This window comes from Lolium perenne, chromosome 2, assembly GCF_019359855.2.
Source record: "Lolium perenne isolate Kyuss_39 chromosome 2, Kyuss_2.0, whole genome shotgun sequence".
Taxonomy (NCBI): domain Eukaryota; kingdom Viridiplantae; phylum Streptophyta; class Magnoliopsida; order Poales; family Poaceae; genus Lolium; species Lolium perenne.
In genome coordinates this window covers 33,883,268-33,902,673 of record NC_067245.2, presented here as the reverse complement: position 1 = coordinate 33,902,673, position 19,406 = coordinate 33,883,268, and the positions used below count along the sequence as shown (strand labels likewise).

The window sequence follows — 19,406 nt, the reverse complement described above, 5'->3', positions numbered from 1 at the left end:
TTTCTTAGTTTTCGTTTTACTTTTTAGCTGTATGCATCCGTATGCAGGGCTATGTGTAATTCGTATCTCTCGAAATTAATATATTTCCTTTATCAAAATAAAATACTCCAAGGAATTGGAACCTGCTGGTCACAAATGATGCATATGGGACATCTTGTTAGATATCGTTTCGAAAGTGAGACTCGCATATGCGACATATTATGGATAATCTTGCTCGCAATATACCAACCACATAATTGCAACAGCACATGATCAGCGGTCAATCAATGCGTGGATGCTCATAAATTCACTAGAGTTGAGTAGGCACACAAATTTTGGTTTAGTGGAATTTTGAGCGGTTCTATTCCTAGGAATTTTTTCACAGTAACGTGGCATACCTCCCCCCGGGCTTCAATATTTCAATGGAGAATGGATGCGATCCTGTTCACGCTGATTTTGATAATGCTAAAACTTATTAACGCATGTTGAACAATGGTAGGAGGCGGACGAGCATTGGGCAAGCTTAAACTCTCAGGACAGCTCCCAAACATAGTCTAATTATTATGTTCGGAAACAGATGCGAGAAATTACGTGCTAGGCAACAACAGTAGCACAAAAGGTAAGGCGTTCCCGTGGAGGCCTTTCCATGGATTCTCCCTCCTTCTAATGGATTCCAGGTGAGCCTATGATAGTGATCAATTATATTCTCCTATGAACTAGACCACAAAAGGTAAGTGCAATTATATTCTCCCATGAACTAGGTAAATCCATAGAAAATTTGATTTCTTCTTCCCGAGGATGCTCTCCAGCGTGAGTACCACCACATGCCCACATATAGCCAAGAAAAAGTTGGCAGAAAGTAGCCAAGAAAAATAATTAAGCAAAGTACCACTGCGTGAAGCCAATAAAAAATAATCAAAATGGTCTTTTGGGGATGAAGAGGCTTTTACATAGCTATGCATGCAATTAATCTGGAGATAGATGTATGTCCAGTGTTTCAAAATAGATACTACCTTTCATCAAGAAACCAAATGCATGACTTCACAATAACAGCTGTGACCGAAGCAGATTTAAACATCCTAGGATGGAAACATGTGCTACCGCTGCGACACTGAAATATGGCGTTCCAATAATTCCAAGTCAAAACTCACAATCAACTCACAGTGCAACCACAAACTCACAAAGGGTCAAAATTTATAACTTCAGAATTGCTTGCTTCAGCTGGATGATTTGTAGCTAAAACTTTCATGAGTGTCCCATATGATTCATCAACTACATGAATACATAGTGGCCAAGAAACATACAACTTTGAAGAAGCATACAACTTTGAGGAAACAAATCAGGCAGATTTTTGGCAAGCTTTGTTCGGTTCACCTGCACCACATGATCTGGAACAAAATATGAAACTAGAGTTACTATGTAGAGCTAGCAAACAATAATTTTCCAGATATAGATAGAATAGAGTTCCTATGTAGAGAGCATTGATAGCGAACAATAAAGATAGAATCCCACCTATTTATCTCTCTCAAATGTAGGAAAGTCATGATCTGCATTGTCCATAATTAAAAACACTATGGGAGGCTTGAAGCAATACTAGTACCCTGCCATCCCACCTCTCTTCACAATAACATATGAATGCAAATACTCAATCCCGTACTACCTCTGTTGTTGCCTCCGAAAGGAAGCAATGATGCATTTCTTTCATATGTGAAATTCACAAAAAAGAGGGGGATGGGGGGAGAGAGAGAAACATTGGATTTGCTTTTGCTTGTGTGGAGAGAGAAAGGCTCAAATAAACCATAATTCATTATATATTGCAATGTAAAAGATACATGTACTGAGGCTGAACTATTAGATCATGTTTGAGATGAACCTTCTTAAAGAGCCCAACTGATTTTCTTCTATTTCACAAAACTGAACCGACAAAATTTTCGAGACTCTTCCTCTTGGCGGTTTATAAGATCTGTATCTATGTTTTGGTGTCAGAGGAATCTTTTGTGTACAGCTGTTCAAAAGTACCAAAATCTCCTCAGCAACCCCTGCTGTTTCTTTAAGGCAGACTCCAAGCTGTGATTCAGATATTGACATCTTATTCTTTTATCTTGCCAAAAAAAAATCAATTCTCCATTTCTACCTCCATAGAAGCTGAAGACTTCTAGGAACTGACAAGGCTTACTACTTTCAGCTAAAGCAAAGGTCCAGGCCCACCAGGAAATCGATTGGGATGAACACCTCGTTTTGGTCTTTCCATGCCATATCGTCTCATTTCGACTGGACCCCAACCAAGAATACCAGCAGAACTGCTAGACTCCTGCACCCTGTTTCCATTTGTCATGATTGGGGGAGGTTGATACGATGGTTGGGTGTCAAACTGATTTTCTGGATCAGCTCTCCTCCGTCGTTTCCAAGCTTCCGAATTCCCAGTGTTTTCACCATTATTGAGAGACTCCGGAGTGCTCTGGAAAGACCTTGTTGACCTTTGGTTTCTAGGAGGATGAGGCTGATTTGAAGCACCTCCTCTGTTGGGAGGAACCGGTGCAAAATTGCCCCCATGTGAGGGGCCAACTCCAGCTTCCATTTGGTCCTGACTAAGTTTTAAGTAGAGATCGCGCAATTGATCCCCGGACATATTTGAAAAGGTTGCCACATAATTCCATAATCTCGTGGTCATACCTGCAACCAATGCAAACTATTTACATGGTATTCTTTGACGGAATAAAAGGGTTATGCTCAAGAAATGGAAAATAAATGACGATGAAAAAATGTCTTTGCAATGTTCATGAAGCAAATCAAAATCTTGAGCAGACATGCTTCCTACATAAAGGTCGGACCTATTAGACACTTACGGGATTGCTTGTATGATTCTCCATGTTGGACAACAACCTTTCCTATCTTTTCACCAATTATCTGGAGATACCTGCGTATCCTTGAAAGAACCTGGAATATAGGGTTATGAAGTTAGTGGCAGAAGAGCATTTTAAGAATAGATTGTCACTATCTGCAGGCAAAGCAGAAACCTTTTCCTTCGGAAGGTTTACACTTGTATTCTGTAGCCTATCCAGGCGTTTCAATATGTCCTGCTCATCATCCAAAACTTCAGAGCACCATTCCAGCCACTTTTCCTCCTTGTCCAAACGATATTTAGTCTCTGCTTCAGACTCTGAAATTTCACCCTCTTCTCTTGCTTCAGCTTCCACCACCTTGCGTTTCTTAATGTCATCTTTGATTGACTTAATATCATCTTTTGGTTTTGCATCTTTTTGTCGGCCTCTCGATGATCGGGCACCACCATTGCTTTCACTATTGACAGGTTGACTAGAGCCTCCTTTGGCTTTTGAGCTCTTTCCACTCAGATTGGCAAATTCCTACAAAGACAGAATTTCTTGTCAGTGGATAAAATTGTCAAAGATGAGTCGGAGGGAGTATACACAAACAGACACGGGATTCAACTGAAGCATCAAATTATACTTCACAGGCAAACTTAACTGTCAATCAGAAATACTCCCTCCGCTAAAAATTAAGTCAAGAGTCAATGCATTCCAAGTTTGATCAAGTATATATATAAAATATGAAGATTTAAAATACAAAATCAATATCAATAGATCCACTTATTAAATAGTGTAGTTCTTGATATCCCCTTCTATATATTTGGTCAAACTCAGAATGGATTGGCTGTTTAACTGAATGTATACGCCCCATAATTGTGGACTGTGGGAGTATAACAGATAGTGAAGCAAGAAAATCCCAATTTGCTTGGAAAAAAAAATGTATCCCATAAATATGGGTACAGCGATACATGAGCAGGATGGTATAACTAATCTTGGTGGACCCCGAGAACTTCAAAAGTTTGGATAACCAGGGAATAAGAGCTCCAGATGCTAGTTAATTAGTACAAAATTAATCACATCTTACACAAAACATCCTTAACATGAGAGGAAGAAGTGCACCCAACGGGGGAGGAGAATAGACCAGGGGGAGCACCTTTTGCAGGAGAGCACTAGCACGATTATCCAAGTTTGGGGCACGTGGTAAAAACGTTTCTCTTTCACCAAGTGTTGCTGGTGCAATTTTTGTTGTCAGGCCAAGATTTGGATCCAACCGTATCTTCTCCCAGTTTCCATAACCATACCAATGAATGCCAAGCAGCAACCTTGCATCATCAGCTGCAGATATAATAGATTTATGAGCCTATATTCTCTACTCCCTCCGGTTCAAAATAATTGCCCAAAAATGGATGTATCTACACACTAAAACATGTATAGATACATCCATTTTTGGGCAATTAATTTGAACAGGAGGGAGTAACATTTTTGAAGAAGGGGAGTCAGACAGCAATTACTTTCAATCCATCCACAGCTTGCTGACCACTGCGGCTTTTTGTAAGGAGATTGGATCCGGTATTGCCTAACTGGATCTTTGTAACGTGCAATGCGCTTTGCCAAGCACTGAAGCTCTTCGACACGAGCTAATAACTCATAGGCCTTCACAGGTACACCAAAAAAATCCAACACCGTGCCCTACATTTAAAGGACAACGAACTGAACTCAATAAAGGTAGATAAGACAGAAGGAAACAATTATCAAATTTCTCTAAGCGGCATCACAATGAATTTTACCTTGACGTCTGTGTTCTCTTTAACAGCTTCCTGACAGCCATCAATGAGCAAATCATACAGCTCAATCTGTGCTTCATATGGAGCCTTTGCTATTGCACCACCGACATCATCCACAATTAAGCCAATTTGGCTTGGGTTTCCGAATTTTTTAACCTAAAGTTCACTATCAGAATTAGATAGTACACCCCGCACATCTATAGCTCCCAAAACAATTCAATGCAATATACATGTCTGGCAAACAATCACAGGAATATCAAAAATCTGCCAAATTTGAGCTGGAAAAACTTAGTACTAGTATCACAGTCCCAAGCCCAGGTAAAGGAGGAGGGTTGTGATAGGATTGGCAAGCCAACGTGAAAACCAGCCAGTCCTATGGATATGAAACCCAATTTTCTTATGTTTCCGTTGGGTTTCATATGTAGCCTACCATAACTTGCTTGGATAAAAGGCTTTGATGTCATTGTTGTTGTTGTATCTTAGTAAGTTAAATACCAAGGTAGCAGAACATATCATCAGAAGCAAAAAATATAAATCAATGGTTACACAGACACATCAATAACTACAATTATCTAGAAACTAGCAGTAGACCTTCTCTAATCAGACAAAGATGAGAGTCTAAAATGTTACAGCATCTCGTGAACACATATTAGAGTAGATATTATTATAGTAAACGTGGAACTAAGAGACACAATGCATACTTCGAAGATATTTGCAAATACAACCAGTCAGAAAAGCAGAATAACCAAATATATTGGTAGTAAGCGCAGATTACCGCTCGAACAAATCGGGAGGCATCCTTCTTAGGCATGTTTCCAAATGACCATTCACGTACTTGAGCTACAGCTCCATCAATCAATGGTAATGAAACAATTGTATCGACTGTTCTGCTAGAGCGCCTTCTCGGCTTTTCTTGTGCATCAACCGCTCGCCGTTTCCTGTTGCTATTTTTGTCAAGTTGGTGATCTTCAACATAGCTCTTTTTATTTCGCGCAGCACGAGGTGCTAAAGTTTCCTGCAGAACATATCTGCCATTAGTCACTGATTGACAGCAAGCAAGAACTGAATTAGCTGATCAGATCAATACCTGAACCATATCTTCAGCATCTGGTTGTATCAGTCTACTCCAGAATGTGGCGTCATCCTCACCGCTCGAAAAATTGGCAACCTATCCAACATTTTAAGAACAATTATTAACCTATCCAAAATACTTAGGAACTTCAATATACAATAATATTTCCATGCTTTGCATCAGTGTATGGTTGTGCACATTGCGTACCTTGAAAGCACTAAGAAGCTCATTGCCCTCCTCTCCTTCAGCAGCCTTTGTTTCAACTTTCTCAGCTCTCTCAAGAATTTCATCGATGTCCATACTTTCAAGCTTCCTCTTGGTCTCTTCATCGGTCTTCTCTTCTTTGAACAACTCCTCTGCCCCAAACCTAAGTATGGCCGAAAGTTCATTCTGCGAAATGGTTTAGATACATAAGTGCAAAAATAGAGAGAAAGAAATATAAAACAGAAAGTAAATAGTAAGAGACTCCAAAGTTTAAGGCTCAATGTGTCCCCCCTCTGAATTTTGCAGGCCATATGTCCATTTTATTTCTTCTCTAGGCTATATGTATGTTCCCCTCTGATTTTTTCAGGTTGTATAGCTATATGTTCCCCTCTGAATTTTGGAGGTCGTATATCCATTTTATTTCTTCTCTAGGCTATATGTTCCCCTCTGAATTTTGCAGGTCCCTATAGCCATTTTATTTCTTTTCTAGGCAATGCACCTACTAGGGGCAAATGCCAAAAGCATGCTGTACATGACAGTCAATAAAACTGCATCAAGGCTACAAGCTATATCATTAAAGCATTTATAAATTTAAAACATACATATATATCTTGTAAACAAGCGGATAACAAAATTTCTGCACCAACATATACCAGAATGTTGCTATCAAAACTAACCAAAGAAAACCAGACAGGTTATGCAAAATTCTACCTTGTCAAACATTGATGCTCCCTTTTTAGTTTCTTTCTTCTCGAGCCTGCCCTCAGCATTCAGCTTCTGAATCACTAAGTGATCAAGAACCTGAAATAAATAAACAGATAAATAAATAGGTTAAATGTGTCTCATGTTTTCTTAAACAATATATGAAGCAATTCGGTGTCTGCACCATTTTTTTCTTTGCCCGCTCCAATATATCTTCTTCAACACTTTTGCAGGTGACGAAACGATAGATGTTAACAGTCTCTTGTTGCCCAATCCTATGTGCCCTACTCATCGCCTGCAATCATATCAGGATGCAAAAAAAAAAAGAGATAAGGAAATATTGCTTCATAACCAAAAATATTTATATAATTAATCAGAGAGATATAAGGACCTGTAGATCATTCTGAGGATTCCAATCTGAATCAAAGATTATCACCGTATCTGCTGTTGCGAGATTGATACCAAGTCCGCCAGCACGTGTAGACAGAAGGAAACAAAAATCATCACTTCCAGGAGCATTAAAGTGCTCCATGGCCTGATGACGAAGATCCGCTCTTGTACTGCCATCAAGTCTCTGAAACTGGAATCCTCGAAGGGACAGGTACTCAGAAAGGATGTCCAACATCCTCACCATCTGCAATGATGAAAATTCAGAAATCATTTTATACTAAATCATATGAGAGCATATGTAATCTGTATTGTCCAATAAGAACACAGTTCCGGCAACTAACACGTCAAACTATGTCCAAAGTCAACGAATCGTACTACTTAGAAAAGTAACCAGCTATAGAAGTTTGTCAACTGTCAGCAAATATTATAGTTTTACGTGTGGTGCAGTATATAGAAGAATTGGTGGTTCTATTAGTAACCATAGTAGGCTGATACATCCAAAATTAACAGAAGCTCCAGTAAGAAAAACCGCACACTGAAATAGTTTGGAAAGAAAGTAATAAATATGTGTACAAACCTGAGAGAATATAAGCACTCGGTGATTAGTCTCCCGCAGTCTTAGCAATAGTTTGTCTAATAAAACTAATTTCCCACTACTCATAACAATGCGTTCAACTTTATTGCGATCACCAATGCTGTCTCCACCATAACCATGATCGGCGCTTTCAAACAAGAATGGATGATTGCAGCACTTCTTCAACTCGACAACAACGTTCAAAAGCGAAACCTGCATGTACCATGATACAGTCAGCCAGACAAATTAAGGTCGCAACTCAAATATGTTGAAAAGAATAGGAATTATGATATTCACTCTTCCATTTTTTATGTACTAAACATGAAAAGCAAACAAAATAACAAGAATAGAAGGATCACTCAACCCTCGTCCATCTGGTTACTAGTATCCAAGGTCTCGGAGAAAGGGATATTGTGATCAAGAAAATCGACAGAACACAAAACGAAGCTGGAAATATACTGGCAATAATAGGAAGGGAAGATAAGAGTCACGCAGTTATGGCTTAGAAGATATCCTGTTGTTCTTACTGAAACTGTGCGCAAGGATTGTAACTCTGTCGTAAATTAATATAGCATTTTCCATCGCAAAAAAAAGATAGATTGCCAGACATTTATAAACCTTGGTAGCAAGTAGAACATGCATATCCTAGAGCAACTGTTTGAAGAATCAATGACGAACATCAAATTAAAAAACAAAAATACTGACCCAAGATATTCACAAAACTAGAACTACCTAAAAAGATTATGCTTTCTGGCATATGCAACGCTATAAAGGGGCTTTGAACAATAGGAAAAATAATAATTTGTGATTAACACCCAGTCACATCAGAAATCAGATGAATAAGAAAAATCAACTATAGAGTCAATAACAAGGGCAGATATATTCACATTAGTGGTCTTTGGCTGATAGACTTGTCACTAGTATGGCATTTAGTGCACAGGGGCATCAAGCCTTCCTTTGAGATTGCAGTGGCTCTCATATTTGACTCAAAAGCATTAAAGCATTGCTAAAGAAACAACAGTCCAAGACCCCCTAAACAGATCCACTATTATCAACTGTTTCTCATTTCTCAAATACAGGATGTTTCACACTGGTCAACCTAATCCTGAGACTAAAATACTGAAAAACCTACACAAACAGTTCAGGAAAAAAACAGTGGCGTCTCTTAACAAAAAAAATCAAAATAAACACATTTTTTGTTTAATAGCACACACAGAGAAAACTGAATTGCGGATACCATTTGGATAAATACAAAACCACTAAGGTAAGCAGATCAAAAGAAATTCACATTAATGATAAATCCTACCTGATTTCCACGGACTCCTTTATTCAGATTCTGAAAATTTCGCTCTAGAATCCACTTGTAATATCTAGCAAAATATTTTAAAAAGGTTATTTCAAAGAGTAATGAAATGCATTGCTGAACTTAAGTTAATGCAAAACTACATACTGTTTCTGTAGGGGAGACATTTCGATACGAAGAATCCGCTCAATTTTTGGAGGTAAAGATTTCTCAACATCTTTTATAACTCGCCTTAAAATATGGGGCCTCAATTCCTTGTGAAGATTTGCAAGCTATAAATTATCAAAGCAAGGAGAGTTAATGACCATCAACTAGTGTACATAATTGTGAACACAATACAAGCCAAGACAAAACCATCACACAAAAGCAATACCTCAGTTTCATTAAACGAACTCAAATTTTTGTATCTCTCAACAAAAGTATCTTTGCTGTTGAATTTAACTGGATCAAGGAAATGAAGTAGGGCCCTGCAAAAAGCAACAATAGGAAAAAATAATGAGCATACTCTGAACCTGAATTTTGAGCACATTGGCACACAACCAATGTTCGCTCTCTTTTTCATCCACTTCAAGAAGATTATTCTCAATAAAATAAATCATGGCTGTTCATAATGTGGCGTGCACTAGCAAAATTTAGTGCGAAAATATAACCACATGTCTTACACACAAGAAAGACATTTTGCACCTGTAAATATCATAATATTCACTACACAGGCTGTATCTATTTTTTGTGCACAACGCATGGTCGTATTTTTGTACCAAATTTTGCAAATGTCAATTTTACATTATGATAAAACATTCATGAGTCTTTCCGGAAACGTTAAGAGCATTTTGAAGTGGATGCAAAGGAGAAGAAATGGGTACTGCGCACAGCGCCATTTCACTTTTAAAATACCTACATACTCGCATATTGCAGTATCAAATTGCAAGTAAATATTAACAGTATAAAGCATATGTATAAAATTGCCTAGCACAAGTCTACATAAAAAAGACATACCACAGCTCTTCAACACTATTCTGCAAAGGGGTCCCAGTTATTAGAACCTTATTTTTGGTGCTGAATTCCTGACAATGAGAACAGATGCAGTTTAACCATATTGCAGTAGTCACCCAATACATAAGGCTTATGCTTAGTTCAAGAGAATATGTCCATACCAAAAGAGTAATATACAGTGATGCTTCACAGTTCTTCAAACGGTGAGCTTCATCAACCATAAGATAATTCCATTTGATTTTTGAAAGGACAGATTTGTCCTTAAGTATCACCTCATAAGTAGTAATCAATGTATGGAATTTTACATGCCGGCCCCCCTTCTTATTTGTAAAAAACTCGTGCTGCTGACACATCTGCCACAAATGTATTGGGAAGAATGTAAAGTACATAACAAGGTGAACATAACTCCTTACGATGTTCAGAACTAAGAATTGCATGCCCTTTGAATACAAAGTCGAGAAAAAAGGATGAAAAGCAGGAGCCACCTGAGCAAATAGAGTTATATATATTCCAAAAACAACCTGCTAGAAATATATAAATAGAGTAGTACCCAAAACATGTGGCACAACACTGACTAAGTTATGCAGAGATCATCAAAATGTCTCATTCATGAAGCTTGGTATAGTAACAGGGAATAGTCGTATTTTGCGTCTAACAATCCCTTTTTTGGGACCTCGCCACGAAAATGAAAAACGCATGATTTTGATAAATAGCTAGAGACACTACAGCTTTCCGGGTCCTCCCTGTGAAGGTGTGAAAACCCCGAGTGAAAACCTTGCTGGGTTGACATGTGAAGAAAGCGTTGGTTTCTCAAAAAAAATCCAGGTAAATGTCTTAACAGCAAATTATATGTTCACCATAAGCACTGAAAATTTTACATGCTTATTTATTTCTTTTTAATTCATTCTTGAACCAGAAAAAAAAAGACCATGTGCTATAGAGTTTATACTAAGTACATCAGATTTTACCACTGTCCAAATCACTAAGGTACACACCGTGACTTAAACAATGATCATGTAAAAGACTCTAGGTAGATGTCCAGGCAGTAGATGACCCTTTGCTGTCGTGATTCTGCCCAAGTTAGCAAGCTGAGAGCCACGGACTACGTGGTCAATTGCTTATTTGCGTGAGCCACATATTTCAAATTGGTCAATATAAAGGATTGTGGATTAATGAACATGGTATTTGAAATATATACATTATTATGCTCGGCAAGCACCTACGCTCCCTGCTGTTGTCCAGGCAGTAGATACATTATTTGAAATATATATATTATTATGCTCGGCAAGCACCTATGCTCCCTGCTGTTTTCCAGGCAGTAGATGACCCTTTGCTGCCGTGAATCTGCTCAAGTCAGCAAGCTGAGCGCCAGGGACAACATAGTCATTTGCTTGTGCACGTGGAGCCACATATTTAAAATTGGTCATTATGAAGACTAGTGGATCGATGAACGTGGTATTTGAAATATTTGATGAATTGCAAGTATGTAGTAATTATTACATTCACCAGGTGCCATCGAAAAGGTTGCCAGAATAAATGACATTAAGGCTACATATAAATCTCAAAGGAGGCAAAACAAAAGTGCAAGAACTTTACTGAGTTTTACCTCTCTGCTAGCACGATTTCCAACATAAATTACAACATTCATGTCAGGTAGCCACTTCCGAAATTCTTTTGCCCAATTTGACAATGTTGAAAGTGGGACGACAACAAGAAATGGACCATTAATTTCTTGAGCATTCTGCGATATACCAAGTATTATCAATCAATTCCCTCAAAAAAAAAATATTATTAATCAGTAAAAAGAATCCTGGGACCATGCAAAACAAGAACAATGTGAAAGAATTACATGAAGGAAGCCAAGCATGGAAACTGATTGAATGGTTTTTCCCAGACCCATCTCATCAGCAAGAATAACATTAGTATCATTCCTCCACCTGTTTTATAAATGAATTAGCAAGCATAAACTGGAAAGTAAGGTGCTTCTGTTATGCATATCTCTATAGATTTTACATACCCATTAACGAGAAAGTTTAGGCCTTCAAGCTGATAATCGCGAAGTTTACCTCCTTTTAGCCACTCTGGTTGGTCATCAAGCCTCCGCAAACTAGCTGAATAATGTAAAACTTAGTATTAGATGAAACTCAAGAATAGTGGTCCAGTAATTCAACAAATAATTTGTGATGGTGCACCAAATTCACAAGTGAAATGCACTACCTAAATAGATAGCACCATAGCATCACATCATGGTAGTCACAGTAAAGTGCCTATCAGAAAATTTGTTTATTTTTTACCAGGGAGTGCCTATCAGGAATTTATGATTTCTAGGCGTTAAAAGATGAAATTACATTCCACATAAAACATATACATTATGCTTTCTAGACCAACAAGTAAATATCACATTCGACATGAAAGGTAGTCATCAAAGCCAAGAAAAATTCAGTCATCCAGTAAGCAGGCACAAATAAACCAAGAAAAGCTACCTTTGCTTTTCTTCCTTTGGAAATCAACCGCTTTTCCCAGTATAGCAGTGGCAACTTCACGGGCCTGTTTTTAGCATAAACCCGATTATCATACAATCTAATGCATCTATGCACTACGTGTAAATCAGATACTCCCTCCGCCCCGAAAAAGATGTCGCAGGTTTCTCTAAATTCGGATGTATCTACACATGAGTGCTTACCTTGTATTCATCTATTGCTTCTTGAGCAAATTCAATATCTGTATCTTTTTCCCTGCAACAAAACAATGTGGGAAACACAATTGAATAATATTAACAAACAACAGCATCCTCATACAACACTGACAGCTTCAACTGAACAATTTATGCATGGTATCACTTGTAACATATTCATATTCATTCCTATCAATGGGACTGCACAAAAGAACATCAACATGCAAAGTATTATCATATCCATGAAAACGGACAACCCATAATCAATCACGGCAATTACCAGGTAGATTCTGCATAAGGAAGTCCTTGCCATTTCACTAAATACTCTGGCACCACCACATCATCACCATCCACTTTGGTTGCCCTATCAGCAAATACCCGTTCAACCTGGAGATTGATACTTAAGAAAGGGCACAAAATACAACAGTAATAGAAAGCATATATAATAGTCTAAAGCTGGACTTAATGGGAAAACCTGGCTATATTGCTTAATAAGATCCAACTCCATTTCCTTGCCCACGTCATGCACCTCGACCTGATACATGAAGAATTTCGGATCTGATGAATAAATATATCAAGGAGTTGACGTTTTTGTTAAGACTGGTAATTTGTAACACTTCAGTCATTTACGAACAGCACAGAATAGACTTTATTATTTATAGAAATACAGTGACAGGTCATCCAGTAATTATTACTCCCTCCGTCCCATAATATAAGATGTAATTACAGCCAATATATGAGTATACTGGTTGTAATACCATCTTATACTATGGAACAAAGGGAATACATGCTAGTAGTTATCATATCATGATGAATAATCTAGTATAAAACATACATTTCATTTCCACCCTTCAAGATTAACTTATGGTTACTACTTATTCTCTGGCAACTGACAATCACCATGCTTTGCTTCAGTAATTACAGCACAGAAAATATAAAGCCAATTGCATTTTGTTACCTCTTCGCGTGATAGCGACCTCTTGAACCTCTGTTCCTCAGACACTCTTTTCATGTAATTTAGAACCTTTTTAAATCCACTAACCTGTCATTTACAAGGTAATGTGAACGCAGATCTAAGAAACAGGCTAAAGAGATAAAAGCACAAACTACAAAGATTACGAACAGCACATGTCAACTAAAGAAGATATCGAGGTAAGCTCTTACACTACGAAGCTCAGACAGTGTCTTCCACTGACAATGTAGGTAAGACTGCCCTTTCCATTTTATATAGAACTCTACATCATCCCATTGCAGATCAAAATCTGATGGCATGCTCATAACAGTAGGTTGAGTCGATCGATCATTCCTTAGTGCATCTTCAGCAACACCCTTTGGCTGATACCAAATGACCCTTTCAATTGTTTCTGTGTCTTCCTCATCTTGATCCTCCTTCAAGATCTAGTTATATATTGGAAATTTGTAAGAGGTCTGTGATAACAAATAATAAAGGGTACAGACAGTACATATGAAATAGTAGATTTATAAACAGTTACAGGCCAAGTAACAGTTGGTTAACCCTTAAGCAAGCACAGAACACAAAGAATGTTGCAACTCAGAGAAAGGATTTCTTTATTATCCAACTACTCTAATCCGACACGTAGCAAAAACAACTGAAATTCATTTATATCACAGACCATCTCGATGACATAAATAATTTGATACATGATTCATACTGAATTCTAACCTTCTGTTGTTTAGCAGACTTCTCCTCACTATCGTCACTTTCTTCACTTTCAGCATATGAGATATTTCTCAGTGTCCTCCTCCTCCCAGAAGTTCGGGATTCATTATGGGAATTGACATTCGAGAAAACATCATTATGGCCCACAGTTTTCAGGTGCAACCTAACAGGTTTTTTTGACCGGTGACTAAAATCAGCATTATTGGGTACATCTGAGTCTTTTCCTGAAGAATATTCTTCATCTGTGAGAGATACCCCTCGTTTGCGTGGAGCCTGCATGGGAGGCTTTCTTCGCTGGGGAGCTTTTGCTCCTCCAACCTTAAGTCGTTTTGATTGCCTCCTACTCTCAATAAAATCATCTTCATCATCATCTGAGAGCTCAAGCTCATCGTCATCTTCTTCTTCTTCACCTGAGTTCTCACTCTCCGCAAGCTTATCCTGAAATTCGAGTTCCACAAGGAGGTTAGCTTAAATACTCAACATGGACTGACAAGCAAAAAGCTCGGATAGCTAAACGGGAATATTAAGAAGGAACAGTGTGAAAACTGTCAAGACTAGAAACCAAAAGAAAAAACTAGCAATATAGAAGGAAAACCTACCCGACTGTTCAGTAAGTTCAAAATTTCTAATAGCCTAGAGACTAAGCTGATTAAGAAAAACGTTTTGGTTAAAACAGGAGCAAGAATATGCATGTGTCCACAGTACAAAGAGAATATACACCCCAAAACATTTCTCGAATGATGTGATTAGCCATAATGTCACCCAGGAAAATGGGAAGTACATGAAAATGCAACCATGATAATCAACCACAGAAATAAATTGAATTCAGTAACTCAAGGATTTGGTTAGAATTTTATGGATACATTGTAGCGCCGACGGAGAGCGCATGGAGTCAGTAGTCCGGCAGATCTCGTGGGATCTTGTCAGTTTTCATGTCCGTTGGTGTGTTTTCAGGTCAGTTTCTTCGTATCTACCGATGTCATCATTGGTGATTGTTGCTGCTCTAGTGCGTTGGTCCTTTGGGGCCTTAGCACGACGACTTCCCATCTGTCTACTACAACAAGCTCTACTACGACAAGCTTTGCCCGGTTCCAATGATGGAGGGGCGAGGACAGCGGCGCACCGTCGGCTCTTGCTAGTGTTTGTAGTCGTCGCTAGGTGGTCTATGAACCTATTTGTATTTTTTATTACTTTTAGCCATCTTTGTACTGCTGATGATGATTATTAATATATCGGTGGAATTTTCGCAAAAAAAACATTATAATGCAGTTGAAATAGGCCACTGTTATTTAATGTTGTCTCAATTAGAATTTGTGTGCAAGTTGGATCAGCTAGGGCACATTTTTCACCATGCTAACTGAACAGTTGCTGGCCAGTTCATCATCACAAAAATCATGTATGAACCACACAGCCAACAAGTTAGCATCAGCATCATGCGAATCTCAAACACATCGGCAACAAAATTTCACTGCACCATCTATCCTAAACAATGAAATTATAGCTAAACTTAAAGTGTAGACAATACTACAATAAATCACCAAAGTTACACATCATGTGATAATGAGAATTCAAGTTGGTAAATGACCTTAACAGCAGCCTTGTCGGTTTCACTGTCTGGCTCAAAATCTACATCATCTGGATCATCTTCTGCAAATAAGGAAGAAACAAATCTTGAGTCAAACGATGAGCTGCCATCTTCTGAGAATGGAGAAGTTGTCAAATGCAACAGATTAATTTTGCTGAGCACAAGGCTGAAGGTATAAATATACCATCTGCGTCATCGTCATCATCATCATTCTCATCATCATCGTCGTCGTCGTCATCATCGCCATAAGCACTACGCTTTGTTGACTTCTTTTGTCTTGAGGGGACAGATTTTGCTGCAACGGTAGAATTGGAACAGCTTGGGTGGCTCATCCCACGACGATTCAATGAATCAATCTGATCCTCTTCATCCTGCTCATAATAGTCATCAGAAAGCATTTCCTCAGCTGGCACATCCCCATGCCCTCTGTTTAGCTCATCATCTTCTCCACTACCATCCATGTCATCATGTGAACCAGCCACATATCCATTTTCCATTACCCGGCCACTATTTGAAGGTTCATCCATTGCGGTGTGCGTGGATCTGCAATCCTTCAAAAAACCTGTACCCCATGGGTCAGACGGGCCACCTAGTCTCTGGGCATTCTGCCCTGATTTAATCTCGGGAGAATTTGGCCCTGGCTGGTACTGCTCCTCCTCACTGTGGTAAGCATCATCAGCCTTCTCATTCAAGTTTAGATGCCCAGAGTTCAAGTCGACGTCCCTATCCGCAACTGACTCGTATGCACCTTCGTCGTCGGCCTTCTCGTTCAAGTTGTACCCTCCCGAATCAGCCCTGCTCCCAGAATTGCTGAAGAATGCCATCACAGTTTATGGCAGCACCACATGAAGGAACTCCGAGGGCCTCAGCAGTCTGTCACTCCCTGCAGTTCATCAAACGAAGTCAATTTGTAGCTCCTGGCCGAGTTGTAATGCCCTAAACATGCATTCCAACTCGAACGCTATTGTTAAGTTATATGCTAGGGCTTGGTCAGTTTTGTAATAAACACCAAATGAATCAAACTGTCGAGGGGGGAGAAATAGCTCTAATCAGAATCAAGCAGTGGAGGCAGCGCAGCATGGCGCTGAGCAGCCTCGAGCGAATGAAGTTGGAATCGGATTCGGAAACCCTAAATCCCGGCGGATTCGAGCGCCGCCCGTAGATCGGCGCCGGCGGCGGCCAGATCGAGCTGGCCGCGGCGCGGATCGGGCGCGGGGCGCTCGAACCGGTGCGCCCGACTCGTGCCCGCGCGCTATAAGCGGAAACTTGGCAGATTCCCTGAAAACCCCGCGAAGGGCAGCGAGGGGAGACGCACCTCGTGCCGAGGAGGAGGCCGCGCGCGCGCCGGGTCTTCCCGGCAGGAGCGAAGGTTCGGGCCGCGGGGAGGCGGGGGGTTGGCCCGATGAGGGCGCTTATTGTCTGATGCGATCGCCGGCGCCGGCGGCCGCGCGCGGGTCGCGGCGGGTGGGCGGGGCAGCGCGAGCAGCCGTGCGATTTATTCGAAAAATGATGGCGCGGCGAATTCCAGGGGATTTTTTGCGATTTTTCCCGTGAAAAAATCGGATCGGAGGCGGGGGAGAGGGGTGCGGGGTTGCGGCGAGCGCCGGAGAGGGGCGGGCGGCGAGGGGTCGCGGTGGCGCCGCGGCGGCGGCGGCGGCGCAGAGAGAGAGGGGGTGGGGGTGGTTATCTATCAGGCAGGAGAGGGGTAAGGGGAGATTAGAGGGCAGATAAGTTTTTTCCTCTTTTCTCTTGTGTCTTCCTCTCTGCTATGGTGCGTTTGTGTTTTTGTTTGGGACTCGTCGCTGAACGCCTTGCGTGGGGCCAATCCGGCAGCGACGCGTAGGCTGGTCCTGTGTGAGGGCCGATGGGGCCGCGCAGGATGGACCGCGGTGTCAGTGTCTGTGCGAGGAGGCGCCTGCCTCTGGTGTTGCGTGTTTTCTTCTTTTTTTTTTTTGGTGATGAATGCAATATGTATAGACATTTATATTTGCAAATAATGATCCAACAAATGCTTGATTGGAGAAGATAGGGAAACTAAATATTTGTGTGATTTCATAAGGAATGATGTAGTCATTATCTTCTCCTATCTACAGTCTAAACCTGTCTAGATTATGTCTTTTGTCAGCTCTCGCATCTTCAAGATATTTGTCATGCCCTTTAATTTTTAATTATGGGTATTCTATATTCTGTTATTCTAGAAACTTAGGTAACTTAGATGAAATTTTGTTTCTTCGTACCAAACTAAAATTATTGTGTTTAGGGAATATGCATTTAGTAAAAGTACTCATCTTTTAGTACGTAGTTTTTTTCTTCCCCCGATGCAACGCACGGGTATTTTTCCAAGTGACTAATAATCCACTTTCAGGTTAGCGTCCGCACCCATTCCAGTATAAAGTTGCAAGCAACAGACTATCGCATTAAGCAATGTGTCTGAAGTAAACAATAGAATTACTCTTGGATAAAACATTGTTGTTTTCTCCCTAGTGGCAACAACACATCTACAATCTTAGAAGTTATGATTGTAGAAGTTATAAAGTCACTCTCCCAGAAAACTAGAGGCATGAATCTACTATCGAGCATAAATACCCCCTCTTGAGTCACAAGTATCCAGCTGGGCAGAGTTTCTACTAGCAACGGAGAGCATGCAAGATCACTAATAACATATGACATGAATATATAATCAATCTCAACATAGTATTCAATATTCATCGGATCCCAGCAAACCAAACATATAGGATTACATAAACATGATCTTGATCATGTAGGGCAGATCACGAGATCGATACATGAAGCACAAAGTGGAGAAGACAACCATCTAGCTACTGATATGGACCCATAGTTTAGGGATGAACTACTCACGCATCACTTCGGAGGCGGACATGGCGATGTAGATGCCTCCGGCGATGATTTCCCGGTCCGACAGGGTGCCGGGAAGAGCTTCAGAACCTTCGAGATGGGTTCTGCGATGGCGGCCGTGACGAAAATTTTCGTGGATGGAGGCTCGGGTAACCATGGTTTTCCCGAGAAGATGTATAAATAGGCGGAGGAATTAGGTAGGTTGGGATCCTGGTGGGCCCAGACCCCCCTAGGCGCGGGCCAGGCCTAGGTCGCGCCATGGGATGGTCTGGCCGCCCTGTGGCATTCGACCCCCTCTAGACTTCGTCTTCGTTTCGGTAAAATATTGACTTCGGCTTTTGTTTCGTCCAATCCGAGAATATTTCCTGTACAACTTCTCTGAAATACAAAAACAGCAGAAAACAGGGAACTAGCATTGTGGCATCTTGTTAATAGGTTAGTGCCAGAAATCATATAAAAGTGCAACAAAGTATAAACAAAACATATTTGGATTGGTTTAAAACAAGCATGAAGCATCAAAAATTATAGATACGTTTGAGACGTATCAGATTGCTCTTACAAGAGTGCCTCCATATCATCGAGCAAGAGGTACCCCGTTGGCGGTTCTCCATGATACATGTACACTTACAATGACAAGAACTTATTTGGGACCTAAGTTGAGTAGCATGAGGTTTAGGTACTCACATTCAAGGGGCATGCGATTTTCAACTTGTGATTTGCAAGCATATAGCTCATTTTTGACTCATATTAACTTTAACCATTCAAGATGCTTATGATAGGG

General features: G+C 40.1%; 1 protein-coding gene across 1 annotated transcript; it reads right to left on the bottom strand.

Moving 5' to 3' along the window:
* Window positions 1-1,767: 1,767 nt before the first annotated feature.
* LOC127331756 (protein CHROMATIN REMODELING 5) lies at window positions 1,768-17,513 on the bottom strand. Its single transcript, XM_051357942.1, has 31 exons — window positions 17,085-17,513; window positions 15,954-16,652; window positions 15,770-15,831; window positions 14,188-14,622; window positions 13,668-13,901; window positions 13,462-13,545; window positions 12,979-13,038; window positions 12,784-12,890; window positions 12,513-12,564; window positions 12,313-12,376; window positions 11,847-11,940; window positions 11,679-11,766; window positions 11,436-11,570; window positions 9,991-10,182; window positions 9,833-9,900; window positions 9,210-9,303; window positions 8,984-9,108; window positions 8,840-8,903; window positions 7,537-7,746; window positions 6,961-7,203; window positions 6,754-6,864; window positions 6,579-6,668; window positions 5,871-6,053; window positions 5,679-5,759; window positions 5,367-5,606; window positions 4,595-4,747; window positions 4,319-4,496; window positions 3,961-4,142; window positions 2,997-3,344; window positions 2,826-2,916; window positions 1,768-2,652 (listed from the first exon to the last, which is right to left on the bottom strand). The coding sequence occupies exons 2-31, from the start codon at window positions 16,591-16,593 to the stop codon at window positions 2,165-2,167; spliced, it is 5,196 nt and encodes a 1,731-aa protein (XP_051213902.1). The 5' UTR covers window positions 16,594-16,652; window positions 17,085-17,513; the 3' UTR covers window positions 1,768-2,164.
* Between the last annotated feature and the right edge of the window lie 1,893 nt (window positions 17,514-19,406).

What these genes read in the sequence shown, in the direction of transcription:
- LOC127331756 (XM_051357942.1), bottom strand. Translation starts at nt 16,593, where the DNA reads ATGGCATTCTTCAGCAATTCTGGGAGCAGGGCTGATTCGGGAGGGTAC. An exon ending in AAGCAATAGATGAATACAAG is followed by an intron (nt 12,377 to 12,512) that starts GTAAGCACTCAT and finishes TGCTAAAAACAG; the next exon opens with GCCCGTGAAGTTGCCACTGC. An exon ending in AAGGAGTCCGTGGAAATCAG is followed by an intron (nt 7,747 to 8,839) that starts GTAGGATTTATC and finishes TGGTACATGCAG; the next exon opens with GTTTCGCTTTTGAACGTTGT.